Genomic DNA, 15,538 nt, shown 5'->3' with positions numbered 1-15,538 from the left:
ATTCGTGCAGAGGTCTGCTCATGCACGGGAGACGCGCGCTCTAGTCGGGTCTTCTATAGGGCAGAGAAGAGGCAACCGGCAGACCGCAAGGCACACCCCTCCCCAGCACACGCATGAGCAGTAGATGAGAGGGGAAGGGGGAAGGGGAAGGCTCTGATGCAACGGTACGGACGTGCCGTCTTGATGGGAGCGGGGAGAGATGAAGGACTCGAAATGGCGGGCGTAGGTTTTTTTGTTTCGCGGCAGCGGGCAGGGGGCGGGGGGCCAAGACAGAAATGGGAGTACGAGCAGGGGAGAGAAAGAGAGAGTCACAGGTGGAGGCTGGCAGCCAGATCGCGTGTGGGTCTTGGGTTGCTAGTGGCATGGGCAAGTGCGTGCTCGGAGGGAGGGGGGGGGGGAAGGGTGTATTCAAGAATAAGGCAGCCCAGCAGGTGCAGTTCTCCTGCCTAGGCAGCACAGACAGTGTGTGGTACACACAGTGGAAGACCACGACAAAGACCTTTCTACCACGTGCGCACGGGCGCTTGCCCCCCCCTCTCTCTCTCTCGGACGCCGGGCACGCAGAGAGCGATGAAGCACGAGCGTCCGTGGAGGTGCCTGTGCGGTTGCGTGCCCCCGGGACACAACACACAGAGCCACGTGTCCTGAGTGAGATTGCCTCTTAACCCGACTGCCGTGCGCCGCACAAGAAAAGCGCAGCGCGTCGTCGTCGTCGTCGTCATTTTGTCTGCTTGGGTGGGTGACGGTTTTGAATAGTACCAACATAGGGGAAAGAGAAAGAGCGAAGTGGCGCATGTGGCGTCCATCGGTGGCTCCTCGAGGGGCCGGGTGATCCCGTTGTTGGCAAACTTGTTTTGGCCCATTGTCGGGCTGTTATGTATTTTCTGTCCTTCTTTGAACACGACGGACGGCGCTCTCCCTCCCTCCCCCGTCTCGCAGTTTGCGTGCTCCTGCCACTCCCCCGCCCGCCCCCCTCGCAACTCATGGATGCCGTGGTGCGGCTCCCCACGTGCGTGTGCGCGGGCGTGCTGCGGGCCCCGCACCGCTACACTTCCTCGTCATGCTGTTGCGACACTGCCATGAGCGAGAGGCGGATACCGCAAGCGCACGCGGGCGCCAAGCCAGGCTCTTGCACACGCCCGCATACACAGATTCTCCAAACAGAAAATAAGGGCTGGGGTGGGTAGATGGGGGAGGGGAGGACATCCAGCAACGAGGATGCACAGCACACAGGGAAGAGGAGGAGGAGGCTCATCTGTGAAGCGGGTGAGAGGTCGAGAGATGCGACACGCAGCGCGGAGAAAACGGACACTGCAAAGAAAAGAGAAAAAACACACAAAATGTAGCAACCCCATCAGCGCCAGAGAAACGACCACACACACACACACACACGCGCGCAGATTACGTGCATGCACCCCAACCAGCTGCACGCACGGATGTGGGGTACGATGATGACGTCTACGCCTTCACATATGTTTTCTCCCGCACTGGAATCTTTTCCCTTATTCCGTTTGTCCTTGTTGTTGCACGGTCGCTCCTCCGTCTCCGTCTGCCTGCATGTGGAGCGGAGCGCAGAGGAGACCCGCAGGCTCGGGGGGGGGCTGATTCAGGAGGGGGAGGGGAGGCAACATGGGGTAAAGCCGCCCATATGTGCGTGTCTGTGGCAAAGCGCGTCAACTGGGCAGCGCCTTCATCATCCATGCCACCATCCACCGCGGAGCCACTCACGGATTTCTCTACGCGCAACACCGGGACGCTGCATCGCCCTTCCCCTTGCCCTTTTCTTGTTGCTGTTGTGCTTCTGCGTGTTTCCGCACCGCCGCCTTACCCTTTGAGCACCAGGTAGATGAGGTTTGCCGTTGTGATGCACCACGCCGAGATGATCATACCCAGGCCGTCCGTGATGACGAAGCCTTTGAAGTTCACCCGCTGCTCGACGGTGTCAAGCGGGGCACCGTAGATCGCAATGGCCGGCGGCACCACGCCCGAGGGGCAGAACGTTTTGTATCGAGCGGCGATCGTGATGGCCCAGCACACCAGCAGGAGGATCCAAGAGACCACACCGAGGCCCACCGTGACCCACTTGCACTGGCGGTTGTACACGGCCGCAACGGAGAACAGGAACGTGAAGAAGAGGAACACGTCGCTGATTATGGAGAAGACGGCACCAGAGCGCATATAAAAAGTGAACGGTGGACAGTGGTACGAGCTCAGCGGCCAGTTCTCCGACAGGCCCTCCTTGCGGTGGTAGATCTCGACGCCCCAGTAAGTGATCTTCAGCGACGTCTTCCTGTCGTAGTGCACCCACATGCTCTGCGTCGTCCCCACGGTCGCGATCATCAGCACGCAGCCGCTGATGAAGGAGCTCATGAGGGCGGAGCTGTGGTACTTGGTGCGATGCAGCTCCGACAGACTGAGGGTTTCGTTCATCCAGCGCGCCAGGGTGAGGATGCCGAAAAACATCAGGATGAAGGAAATGAGGACAAGACCGAAGCCGGCGTCGAGGCGGTTGATTCCCGCCGCGTATACCACATCACCGGCGCAGTTGTGCTTGTGGTACTGGTTCACGATAAGCGCCCAGTCCGCCAGCTCAACCATCACTGCCAAGAAGCCGAACAACATCATCACACCAAGGTGGCCGCGGCCCATCATCTGCAGGGCACCCGCGACGAGGCTCCCAAGACTCAGCAAGCATCCAACGATCGTGAACGCCTCCATCGCCTGAAACAACTGGCGCTTGTGGTCGCACTCGATCTTGCTCCACAGCGTCCCGTTCACATCTCTCCATACCGTCCACTTTCGGCCCTGGCCGTCTTTCAGCCACGGCACTGGAAGCGACGCTATCAGCATGAAAGCGAAGCTCACGGACGAGAAGAGGATCCATGAGATCATCACGCACTTGCCCGAGTGCTCCTCTGGTACCGCGCGCAGGTCCACGCCGACCGCCTCCTCCAGTGCCTTCGCGTCCGCCTGCGAAGAGGTGAGGCTTGCGTTGTTGAGATGAGGGATAAAGTGCGCGATCGACTGTTGTTCCACCAGCTCCGTCTCCGCGCTGTCCTCCCTGTGGTTGCTGGCCGCCATCTCCGGAGAAGGGATGTGTGGCTGTGCGCGGTTGTGCGAGTGGTGAGGGTGCGCTCTGGAAGAGACTTCTGCGGGGCGAGAGAGTGTGGGGGTGGCGGGGGCGGTAGCGTTTCCGTGGTTGTTGTTTGATGTGGAGTGATGCCATATACTCCCCCGGTGGGGTACGCCGTGAGGAGAAGGGGTGCCAGAGCGACGGTTATTGCTCCTTCCACTGTGTGCACACACGTGCGCGTGAGGGACGAACGTGGGCCGCAGGTGAGACGCAGATGGACGTAGCAGATAGGGAGAGTGTGTGGGTGGGGGGTGGCGGGGTTGGCCGGAGTGCACCTCGGAGGACGAGTGTAGGAGAGGGGGTGGGTACCTTGTATGCGACGTGCCCACGTGTGTGCGTGGTGGTCCCTGGCTGCAAAGCGAAGCTTTTACGGAGACAAAAGATGACGATCAAAGTGCTTTGTGTTTTTTTTCCTCCCTTTCGGGCCCACATTGTGCGCCACGCATCCCCATCGCCCCCCCCTCGTCGTCGTCGCCGTGACGGTTTGGCGGTGGCGCGGTGGATGCCGCTCCCTCCTGTTTTCCCTGCTTGCCTCCTGCTCCTTGGCATGCTTCTTCGCTTTGAGGGATTGTGCTCAGCGCTCCACTCCTCGTCGTTGTGCTGCATTGGGGAGGGGGGAATCGAGAGGATGATGGCGTCAACACCGCGGAGCGCGCGCAGACACAGATAGACAGACGTATCCACACCGAAGAGAGAAAAAAAAACAGAGTGATCGCCAGGTTGCGACACAGAGTGACGGGACGAATGCGCGGCACGCACACACGTACGCACAGTCGACCAGCCTGGGAAGCGAATCAACGGAGACAGGTAAAATAAAATTAATAAAAGTTGGTGAAACTCCACCGACTTCAAGCCCCCCCCGCATACGTGGGTACGAGAAGGCGGACACACACACACGTATGCGCTTAGGCGTTATAAAGCGGGTCAGCAATACTTTGCTCGCTCGCGCAAACGCCACCCAGAAAAAAAAACGTACAGAGAGACGCACGTGGACATCAAGAGATGCGAGGGCACGGGGGAGAGGAGCCGAACTCCAGAGAGAAGGGCTGGCTTCGTTGGTGGTGGTGGTGATGGGGTGCGTGGTAGGTGTAAGGCGAGACCTGCCTCTGACGGAGGAGGAGAGAGCAGGTGATAGCCAGAGGTGGGCAGAGGTACCCCGCTCTCCCTCGAGCGGTGACGGTGTTGTCAAATGCGGCCTCGCACCTGAGAAGTCCTGTCTGCCGCCACAGCTGGGGTCGCTCTCACTCCCGCGGGCATTTCGCCCCGCTTCGCTTTCCTATAGAATCCCCCCTCACCACCCCCACCACCACCGTCAGCGCCATCCTTTAAGCGCTCCTTCTCTCTCGCTCTCGCTCTGCTTCCTCTCATCGGTTCATGTGGTGGTGTGGTCCCTGAGTGCACGGACACGCGAACGCCTTCTGACGTTATGCGGCTCTTCGTGCACTGGCTGCCTCGACCTCGAGCAGCAAGAGAAGAGGCGAGGGGATGAGGGAGTGTGTGCAGCTCTCGATGAACCTGGGAGACACATGCATACATGCACGTGCGTACGTCGGTGTCACCTCCGTGCTGCATGAGAAGGTCGGACATGCATGCACACACGAAAACACCCATCGGACACACACACACAAGCACACACACCGAGAGGCAGGAGGAGCTGATGAGAGGGACAGCGAGAAAAAAAATAAACATGAAAAAGGGGGTACACAATAGGAACAGATATATAAAGGTGTGTGTTGGGGGGGGGGCCAAGGCGCGGTGTGCGGAGGGTGGGAGAGGCAGCGCGGTGCTTCCAGGAACAGAATAAAAGTTGACGGGAGAAGGCAGCACGGCGGACGAAGAGTGTCCCCCGTGCGCGCGCAGACACACACACACACACAAACATGCGCGCACCTTCCGATACACGCGGAGACTCGTGTGCACAGTCGCCCATCAAAGGTTAAGTGAGGAGACGACGCAAGAAAATCAACGACTCGTAATATATATAGGAACAGAGGAAACGATGGAAACAACAAGGGAAGTGCGATGGAGAGGCGCCAAGCGCACGGAGGCCAGCCCCTCGATCTACACACGGAGGGAGGCACAGAGACGCACGCGCAGAGAGAACGCGAAGAGCAGCAACTCACTGTGCGATGTGCGGAGGTCACGAGAGAGGGGGTGGGGGTGGGTGGTTGCAAAGACCAGCTCGGTGGAGGGGAGGGGGGGGGGTTGGTGGTTGTTGGCAGAGCCGCGCACACGTACACGGGGGGAATGCAGGCGAGGGAAAAAGGCTTTCGAAGTGCGCGAGATGCTGGTGCCAGTCTTTCGACTGGCAAGTGGCAATGATGGTGGGTCGCCATCTCGCCGCCGCCCTCGGTGACTCGGGTTGTCACGGATAAACAATGCGCAACACACACACACAGAAAGAACGGTACAGGAAGGCCCACACGCATGCGCATGTATATTACACCTGCATGAGTACGCACGCACGCACACAGAGACAGAGAGAGAGGTCACTAGAAATACTGGCCAGGGCCGAAAAACAAGGAGGGGGAGGGGGGGGGGGGCTGAGAGAAAAGGGGGAGGGCACGGAAAGAGCCAATGCAATGTCGGCCCGTGCCGTGTAAAAGAGGTGCCGCGTGGGGGCATTCGTGGTTGCATGGATGTAACCCGAGAGGTGGCGCACGGTGCATCGCTCACATCTGACCTCTCTCACTCTTTCGCTGCCGCTCCGCCAGCCCCCCCTCCCCACCGCCCTGTTCCCACGCGCCTGCCACCTGCGTAAGTCTCTTGCATCTCTACGAAACCACGCAGCACCACACGCCCATCCCCCGATCTTACCCGCCCTCAGAGACATCGGTGCACAGACGGAAGACGAATGATGGCACACGAGCAAGCAAGTAAAGCGAATGGAGTAGCAAAACAGCAACGATGGAAAACACACGGTGGGACCCCCGACACGCCCTACATGCACAGACAAGACGAAGAGGGAGGGAGAAGGGGGAGGGGGCGCACGCATCCGTTGCGTATTGCGCAGTAATGGCTGCTAACACGCCACGGCTGCGGCAGTGATGGCTCGGCGGCGCTGCCCTTTTATCGGTCTTCTTGTTACAAGAAGAAAAAAAATTACGCATGAGCGTTCGTACAGGCGGCGGTGCGGTGCCAAAGCATGTGTGAGGCCGATGCGCCGCTACCCACACTGCCATCACATCCGAGTTCTCCTTTTCTTTCCTCCGCCTTCGGAGGGGGGAGAGGGGAAGGGGGGACTTGTTGGATGTACGTGCCTCCGCTTGCGTGGGAGAGCAGCGGCATCATCGCAGGCACACATCGACACCACACACAGACAGCCTTAGATGTCCCACAGGGCGGTGTTGAAGATGAGGGCCATAGTGCTGATGACCCAGCCCCCCACAATCAGACCGAAGCCCTCATGCAGGCTGTAGCCACTGAAGTCGATCTGCGCATTCGGGATGCCAGATGGGATGCCGTTGTACCCCATGTCCGTCCAGGACGACTGGCCGCTCGGCGTGGCACCGGTGCACAGGCGGCCGTTCCACGTCACCAGTAGTGTGATCCACGCAGCGAGAGAGAAGATGCAGGAGGCGTAGCCGAAGCTGATGGAGGCCTTGATGTACTGCGATTTGTAGCACGCGCCTGTGCCGAGGACGACGGCGCAGAAGAGCCAGACGATGCTCACTATCATTAAAGCCGCCGCGGCCTTCATGCTGTGGGTGATGGCGGGACACTGGTACGTGCTGTGGCTCAGGAAGGTGGACAGTCGCGTCTTGCGGTCGTAGATACGCACGTGCCAGAGCGAGACAGACGCCTCGACCTGCGGGAACGTCTTGCTCCACATGGTGTAGGCCTGGCCCACCGAGTAGAAGAATATCGTGGCGACGCTGACCGCCACGTATATGAAGCGCACCGCACGTGTCTTGCCGCTATTGATCGAGCGCGTCCAGTACTTGAAGAAGTGTACGCTGAGCACGGTGAAGGCGGCTATGTGCGTCACACACCCAATCAGCGTCAGCGCGAAGCCGGCGTCCAGGTGAGCCACGCCGCTGGCAAAGGCGCCCTTGCCGCAGCGGAAGGAGTGGTAGAGCGCCACCACGAGCGCCCACGACACGAGCGAGAAGAAAAAGCTGTAGAAGCTGAGGATGAAGGAGGCGCCCATGTGCCCCTTGTTCACGCACAGCAGCACGCCGCTGATCATGGCACCAAACGAGGCAAATGTGGCCGACACGGACATGGCAGCCGCGGCCTGCCAGTACTGCATCTCGTACGAGCAGTCGTGGATGTCGCTCACCTTGAGGTCCGGCTGGCCGCCACCTGTCGCGCCCCACACGCCGTACTTGCGGCCCGACTTGCTGCGCATCCACGGGATCGGGCAGGAGCTCGTCACGTGAAAGATAAACGCCGCCGCGCTCAGCACCGTGTAGGCGACGCAGAACACGAGCCCAGCGCCGCCCTCTGGCTGCGTCTTGAGCTCGCTGATCTTTGTCGCCTCTACATCATCCTGGAACTCGTCCTCGTCGTCGCTCGAGTACCAATCCGGACGTGGCAGCCTCCTCTCCAGCGTGGCGATGGCGCGGCGCTCACGCTCATCCTCCATGACAGCCTGGCGCTTCAACAGCTCCTTCTTCCGTGCGGCGCGCTCCTCGCGGCTGAGAGACTTGTCATGCTGCAGCTCGAGCACCTCGCTGTCAAGGTCGCGCCTCAAGTCGTCGTGTGTCACAGGGGCACTGACGCGGTTCGACGCCACCGGCTTCATCGGATGCCGCGACTCCTCGGCGCGGCTGGTCGCTGCACCTTCCTCCTGAGGCGACCACTTCGGCGACTCAGGTTGGCGTCCACGGTGAGACATGAGTATATGCGCCCTCGAAGAGTTGGAGTCACTGCACGCAAACAATAGTCTGTCTCACGACCACGACAGGAGAGGGAACGCGAACGGAAAAGGATGTGCCGTGCGGTGCGGTGGGCGAGGCGGGAGGTTCAACAGTGAATACGAGCAGGGACGCAAACACAGCCAGTGTGTTTGTGGGTGTGCGTCTTCGAGGACTCCACTCTCTCTCACTTTCACAAACACGCACGTAGGCGCAGGGCAGCAGACACGAGCGCGTGCACACGCACACCGGCGTTAAAAAAAAAAGAATACGGAAAGGGAGCCGCTCAACACACTACAGCAATCACGGCGCTTGTGCGGGAGTGCGTGAGGAACGAAGCGAGAGGGGGGAGGGGGAGTAGGAGGGGTTGGTGTGTACCGATTTTGTCTTGAGTTACGGTCCGTGGCTGCGCGGACTCTCGGGGCCGGCGTGACCACAGGCTCAGCGACACACACGCACGGACTCAGGCAACACCAACGCAGGAAATGAGAGGGAGCGCTGCGTGGAAAATGAAGCCCACACGCACACGTCCGCGATGAGAAGCGAGACCGTACAACAGAGATGGAGGCAAGCGAGTAGGATTCAGGTCGAGGAGGGAGTGGTCCCCGAGAAGCCGAGGCACGAGAAGCGCTGTGGCTGACGAGAACGGCAGTCCAACAAGCAAACAACGAAAAAAAAAGTTAGCGCGTGTGCGGCTGAGAGAGAAGAGGATGGATATTGATATACATGCATATATATATATGTATATATGGGAATTGGTCTCTCCCTCAGTCTAGCGAGCGGGTGGGGGTTGGGTGAGGGGCTTCAGGGAAGGTGGCGTGAATCGTGAGTACAGTCCGCCGTGCAAAAGACCGTAACAGAGGGAGAGGGCCGCGGAGGAGCACCGAGAGACACGCACGCACACGCCCGCAAGCGACAATGAAGCCAAAGAAGTACGATGAACGGAAAAAAAAGGAGAGATGAGACGCAGCCGCTCGCTGCGCGTGTCTGCCGCGCACGTCAGCTCGGTCCGCGTGATGGTCGGTGGTGGCCGTCACTCCTTCGACGGAGAAGAAGAGGGAGGGCGGGAATGGTAAGGCCGGAGGTCTTCTTGAAACCAACAACTTTTGAGAGGGGGTGCGGTGTCTTGTCGCGATAACTTCGTCACACGACGGGGGAGGTGGATGCGTATGCGCGTGTATTCGCGTACGGGCGCGGAGAGGCTTTCACACACACACACACACAAAAAAAAAACGAAGCGAAAAGAGGAAGAGAAAGAGAGAGGGGGAGGGAGGCGCTGGTGCGGTTTCCTGGAGGTGCGCGAAGTGGTGTTGGTGGTAGTGGTGAAGAGGGGGGAGGGAGGGAGGGCAGTGGACGAGGGTATCGAGCTCGAAGCCGCACAGACGATAACGAACGGTAAAACGCGAGAGGTGAGGTGTGTAGGGACGGGTGAGAGAGAGAGATGGACCGCTTCGCCGAGAAAGCAGGTGCTGCAGACCAAACAAAAAAAAAGCGTGTGCACCTCAAAGAACGCGAGAGGTGTTGGTGTAAGACGTGGGCTTCTGCGTTCCAACTCTGCTGAGAAGGGCTGTCCCTGTCGTTCTTTTATGTAGCGTACCCCCTCGCGTGTGTGGCATCAAACGGATTTGATGTTCGTGAGCGGAAAGCGCGCACATCTGATGCGAGGCGTCGCCTGCCGTCATCAGTGACGACATCAGCTCAAGTTAAAGTCTCACGATCTTCATGATGCAAGAAAGCGCGAGCGCGAAAGATGCAACGTGCTATTACATGTTGTCTGCTACTGCGCCTCCTCTTTAGGTCCACATGGAGGCCGATGACACGATATATCCCTCTACGAATTCAGTTCCCCCCCTCCCCTCTCCTCTTCGTCGGTTACCCATCACGCACAGTGGTTCGCATACACTGGTACGACGGGTGGTGGTGGTGGTGGTGTGGCGAGACGGATGTGAGCAAGTCTGCAACATCAAGAACGCCGCGACTGGGAAACAAAACAAAACAAACAAAAAAACAGATGTGGTGTACGTGTGTGTGCGAGGGGGAGGGGGGGGGAAGTGGGAGGTGGGTCCATAAGGAGCGAGGAAAGGGTGGTGGCGTGCGTGCCGATGCATGCACATGAGGCACGGCGACCACATCTTCCTCCCGCTTCCCATTCACTTGCCCGTGAGCTCCCACTACTTCGCATGCGGCGATGAGGACACGGCGTATAAGGGTTACAACACGCATGCACACATATACATACATACATCTACATATATGTACACATGTATACACTATGTATATACATATATACATACATATACAAATATATACATACATATATACATATATACATATGTACACACATATATATATATGTATTTAAGAAAGTAGAGAGAGAAGTGGACAGAAATAGGCACCAATGAATGAAAGACACCCACCACGTAGAAGGCCAAGACGGCGCAGACAACACACCGGCACCTCCACAGACAACGCCGTAAAGGCCGACACAACGTAGAGGAAAAAGAAAGAAAGTTGTACGAATGGCAGCCGTGTGCGTGTGCGTGTGTGATCAGGAGAGGCAGAGCACCTCTAGTGATGCGCGTGCACGACGGGTGTGGGGGAGGGGTTGACCTGGATGCACACCTCACATCGGCTGCATCTCCTCTCTGTCACACGCACACGCGCAAGATTCGAGGTCCATCCAGAGGATTGTGCATATGGGCTGCGTTTATGTGCACACAGTAGGCGCCTTATGTTCCGCTGAGTGCTGCGCCGCAACCTCAGGGTGGTTCTTCTGATCGCTTACCAGCGCGGGCTCGTGGGCAACGTTATAGCAGCCTTTATCCACGTCACGCGAATCGTCGTCCTCCTCCTCCTCGGAGTGCCTGCAGGACGTTTGCCTTTCCCTCTGAAGCATCGCCATGTACGTCGTCTTCAGCGATGGGGACGGCCAGCAGCACCCGCACGTGAAGAAGATGGCGCATGTGACGACAATGAAGGGAACCATGATGATGCCCGTGATACAGCCGGTGCTGCACAGGCGGTGATTGTAGCCCTCATCCGGCTGGCTATAAGCTGGCGCAGACGGGCTCTGCGAAGAGATGGTGGCACATGTCCAGTTCGAGCACTTGCTGCGCAAGGACGGGAATACGGTTAAACGGTAATGGTTGCACGCGTAGCAGCGGAGGTGGGAGAGGCGGTACGGGAAGCCGGGGGTGCTCAAGAACTCCTTGGCGGCAGCACCAAATTCGGAGAGGCCGGCCGTATCCGTACCCTGCAGCGCGCGCACAAGGCAGGCGTAGTACGCATTGTAGCCCATCTCCAGCTTGTTGCACGGGACAGACGACTCGGAGATGGCCACACCGTCGCAGAAGCCGTCTGTTGTTACGGTGGGTATGACATGTAGCGTCTCGGCGCACCGGGCAACTACACAGGCCTGCACAGCCGCGTTGCTGTAGTCAATGCTCGTCAACGGGTTTGCCGGGTCAATGCACACTTGGCCCCCCTGCGCCGTGGCGCTCGTTGCAACCAGCAGCACTGTCGCCGCCACCACGGCCGCTACAACTGTGAGCTTGCGAATCGTCGTCATGATGTGCGCGAGCAGCATCCAAGCGAGAGGGAAAAAGGAACGCGAACAGTGACGCACCAGGACGACAGCAGCTCGCAGGGGCGCAGCACCAGGGTGCGAGAGAGACAGACGAGGAGGGATGAGCGGGGCCTATCGCGCGACAGCTACGGGATGCAGCTCCTTGCGTTGCCAACGCTGCCACTGCTGCTACTTGACGTTGGGGCTCGATGAGAGTTGCGGTGGTACGAGGGGTGGTCGGTGCAGTGAAGGCGAAAATGGTGGCGTTGGCAATCGTGGGGTATGCGTGTGTGTGTGTGTGTGTGTGTGCCCGGGAAAGACAGAGCGCGAGATGGACGTGATGGCGGATGTGGGGTGTGTAAAGGGATGGACTCGATGGGAGAACTTTTTTCGAGGCTGGTGTCACAGTGGGTGCGGAGGGGGAGGGAGGGGGGCGAGGGTGGACGGATAACAGAGAAACGTGCTGAAGACCAAACTGGGGACGTGGCTGGGTGGGCGGGCGTGTGTGCTCACAACAGCAGCAGCAACAGGTGACACACATGTACAAGGCGGTTACCACGCTGGCGCGCGTTCACGGTCCGAAACGCGAAGGAGAGCAAAGGCACGCCACGGGCACCCTGCCCCCGTTCGGCACGGCCGATGAAGACACGATGAGGGAGGGCATGGCAGGATGAAGGGCTCCACAGTGCTGTTCTCGCTTTGTGTAGAAGAAGGGGTGGGGCGACTGCGGCCTCAGCTGCGCATATGCAGATAGGCAGACAGAGAGGTCAAGGGAGACGCCACCGCCTTTACGCGGGTGGCAACATGCTCGATAGCTCCTTGGTCAGCGTGCCCCAGTTGCCGTCGTCTACGTGGCACACAACATCCTCCACGGTGGACGCCCACGCAGCCGCTTCAGATGCTAGGGCGGCGCCATCAGCCGCCAGCGCTCGCGCACGGCGACGCGACGACCAGCGCTGCACGTCGTCTCGCAATGCTTGCAGCTGCTGGTGCTGCTCGGCCGAGTCGCCAGCCGCCTCGTACAGCTGCGCTGCTCTCCATCGCAGCTTGCCCAACATGCGCAGCGTCCACAACACTTCTTCAACTGCAGCGGCGGACGGAATTGTTGCGCGGGTGTCGGTGTTCTGCAGGCACGATGGCACAGGCCAGGGACAGTGCCAGCCCAGCAGTCCACGTGCGACGGGTAGCGCCTTGACGCACTGCTCTGCCAATGCCCGGAGCGCAGACGGCGAAAACTGAGCAGCGTCGTTTGTTGCCGGTGCAGCCGCACGGTCGAGTCCCAGTCGCCGGCCTGCTAGCACAGTTTGCGAGCGATTGGCAACGGCAACGACGAGCTGACGGCGCGCAGTGTACAGAACCCATTGCAGCGGGGTAGGCGCCAGTGTCTGGCCTCCACCGGCATCCGAGGTAACGGCCGCGCCTTTCTTTGCCGTTGAGAGGAGCAGAGACGTTCTCCACTGCACGGCAGCGCGAGCAGGCGCCAGAGCACCATCGTCCGCAAGCTTGCTTGCCCAGTGGCGTGCATGGGCCTCAACAACCACATCATCCGAAGACCACGCTTGGCACAGAAGAACGTGGCTGAAGTACGCTGGCGCGCTCCGCACACGGACGGAGGCAAGGATGTGGTCGCGCAGAGCCGGCGGAAAGACCACATCGTGCGACTTCTCCGCGGCGTGAGAGCGACTTCGCTCCTCGCGCACCGTCAAGGGGAGAAGGGCGGCCGACCCCGACTGCGCTGACAGGTCGTGCGTCAGCACAAACAGCACGCCCCCTTGCGAAGCGGTGGCGCTGGCTTGATACGACTGCAGTGCCTCTGCCCACGCATCCCGTGCCGTTGCCAGTGGCGCCAGATCGCTGACTCGACCTGCACACCGTGCGAGTCGCTGATACGCGTCCGTGCCATCTTCACCATGCGCCTGTGCGGAGCGAACGTGGTCAACGTAGATAACCCGCGCGACATCGACAGCGTGGCGGACATCCAGCGGGTGCGAGGAGGCCAGTGTGCACTCTGTGAGTTGTACGGACAGGGCAGTGTAGCGTGGGCGCCTCTCCGCAGCTGATACGAGTGGTATGAAAGATGGTGCAGTTGTCTCGTCGTGGTGGTCAACAGCGTCGCGCTGCAGTCGTACACCGAGGCCAAAGTGCAACGAGGTCCGTATGACTTCCCCGCAGTCGCTCACGCACAGTGGCGGACATGCTTTGGCCAGCGGCGGCCCCGCTGCGATGAGCGAAGCGGCCACACAGAGAACAAGTTCTACTGTCCATGTGACCACCCAGCCTCGACCGCGCATGTCACCACCATCCTTGTCGGTGCTGCACCGAGGCCGCATCACACCCGGCGGCGGCGGTGGCAGCACAGTAGACGCGCGACAGTGCCGGCTCAGCACTGCCACCGTGCTCATGCCCAAGGCGGAATCCGCCCCGTTAAAACGTTCGTGCGGCAGGAGGCCCAGCAGGTGCCACAGTCGCGACCGCAGCGCCGCCATGGTGCACCCAGTTATCACGGACTTGGCCTCTGGAGAAAGTAAACCGTGAGCTCCAACAGCGTACACCTGCAGGAAGGCGCTCCCACTGCGCCCGTCTGCTGCCTCATACGCGCGGCAAAGGCCGTCGAGAGGGACGACGCTGGGCAGCTCCGGGGGTGAGTTCGGTGATGGCTTCGCCTCAGCAATGCACTGCACCTTCGTGCCACCGGCGCAAGACGCCGATGACTCCGCAGGCGCGCACGGCGATAGCGCGCCGCGAGGGTCGACGACGTACCGTATGCTGCCAGCCACCACGCATGGCGCGCCAGGCCATCCCAGCCATTCCTCGATCACCGGGGGTGAAGACGCGCACAAGTAGACGTCGCTCAAGGGCTCCGCGGGAGCGGCTGCGGCACCGCCATCAGCGCCGTCACGCCGAGTCGGTCTGAGAAGATAGGACGTGCGAAGCATGGCTCAAGCACGGGGACGCGAGACAAGAAAAGAGATCGAAGGTGCTCACAGGCGGAGCTGCACATGCACACATCCATGCATTCTCTCGTGATGGAGCAGAGCGTGTGTGTGTGTGTGTGTGTGTGTGTGTGCGCTGCAGCTCTGTATATGCGCATGTAACGGGGTGTCGAGGTACGACGTGACGGCGAGAAGAGCGAGAGAGACGGGCAGTCGTGACGCGAAGTACAACAAGTGGGGGTGCCTGCATGCATGTACGCGGGGGGCAGGGGAGGAGGCCCCCGTGCTGAGTTGCAGGGAAGGGGGATGCAACCGTCAGTGGCCACCGATCACGGGCGATAGCAGCGTAGGGGAAAGGGTTGCCCTTCAGAAAAGGGGCGCAGAGATGGATGAGAGAAGAAGGGCACTGAAGGCGCGGCGCCTTCGTTGCTGCGTACGCGTGTCGCTGTTGTACCCCCCCCTCCCTCAGCGCTGGTCACCCCCTCCACCGCCCCTCATCCACTGCAGCAGAGGCCGGCTGTCACATAAATTCACTCAGCAAGGAAGAGGAGAGAGAAGACGCGCAACACACTTGCTGCACTTCCCCTTCCCCCTCCCTCCTCCTCCGCTGGGAGCTGGCGGGGTGGCGGGGGGAGGGAGGAGGGAGGCTGTCTGGAGTGTCTCTGGTTTTCTTTTTGTTTTAATGCCGAACTGCCAGAAACGGAGACAAGAGAGAACGGGAAGGATGGCGGCGCCCGACGGAGTGTGTGCGCGTGTGCAGCTACCGCACACAGGCATGCACACACACGCACACACAGACGCGTCGTGGTGGAGAGAAGGTGGGGTGGGGTGGGGGGGGGGGGAGGCGGCGCTTCCCCGTTCCTTTAACCGTCTCTTCATCGCTGAGCTGTATTTTAGTTACCGTTGTCGTCCTTGCACGTCAGCCATGCACACGCGGTGCCTGCGCAAACATCTCCAGGCCCGCGATCGCCGTGCGCCTGTGCGTGGGTACATCTCAAGGACACCCGCGCTGACGGAAGTTGACTTAGCATGAAAAACAAAACACAAG

General features: G+C 60.1%; 4 protein-coding genes across 4 annotated transcripts; all 4 read right to left on the bottom strand.

Moving 5' to 3' along the window:
• Positions 1 to 1,824: 1,824 nt before the first annotated feature.
• LMXM_10_0230 (conserved hypothetical protein) lies at positions 1,825 to 3,081 on the bottom strand (the record flags this gene model as incomplete). The annotated part of the gene is made up of 1 exon (XM_003872813.1): positions 1,825 to 3,081. The coding sequence occupies one exon, from the start codon at positions 3,079 to 3,081 to the stop codon at positions 1,825 to 1,827; it is 1,257 nt and encodes a 418-aa protein (XP_003872862.1).
• A 3,377-nt stretch (positions 3,082 to 6,458) lies between these two features.
• On the bottom strand, positions 6,459 to 7,880 carry LMXM_10_0220 (hypothetical protein, unknown function; the record flags this gene model as incomplete). Its single annotated transcript, XM_003872812.1, has 1 exon — positions 6,459 to 7,880. The coding sequence occupies one exon, from the start codon at positions 7,878 to 7,880 to the stop codon at positions 6,459 to 6,461; it is 1,422 nt and encodes a 473-aa protein (XP_003872861.1).
• A 2,819-nt stretch (positions 7,881 to 10,699) lies between these two features.
• On the bottom strand, positions 10,700 to 11,560 carry LMXM_10_0219 (hypothetical protein, unknown function; the record flags this gene model as incomplete). The annotated part of the gene is made up of 1 exon (XM_003872811.1): positions 10,700 to 11,560. One exon carries the CDS (start codon positions 11,558 to 11,560, stop codon positions 10,700 to 10,702), a length of 861 nt encoding a protein of 286 aa, XP_003872860.1.
• Positions 11,561 to 12,345: 785 nt separating this feature from the next.
• Positions 12,346 to 14,493, bottom strand: LMXM_10_0218 (hypothetical protein, unknown function; the record flags this gene model as incomplete). Its single annotated transcript, XM_003872810.1, has 1 exon — positions 12,346 to 14,493. One exon carries the CDS (start codon positions 14,491 to 14,493, stop codon positions 12,346 to 12,348), a length of 2,148 nt encoding a protein of 715 aa, XP_003872859.1.
• Positions 14,494 to 15,538: the final 1,045 nt, after the last annotated feature.

Source organism: Leishmania mexicana, chromosome 10, assembly GCF_000234665.1.
Source record: "Leishmania mexicana MHOM/GT/2001/U1103 complete genome, chromosome 10".
NCBI lineage: Eukaryota > Euglenozoa > Kinetoplastea > Trypanosomatida > Trypanosomatidae > Leishmania > Leishmania mexicana.
The sequence above is the reverse complement of the archived record's forward strand: the minus strand, read 5'-3'. Positions and strand labels throughout refer to the sequence as shown.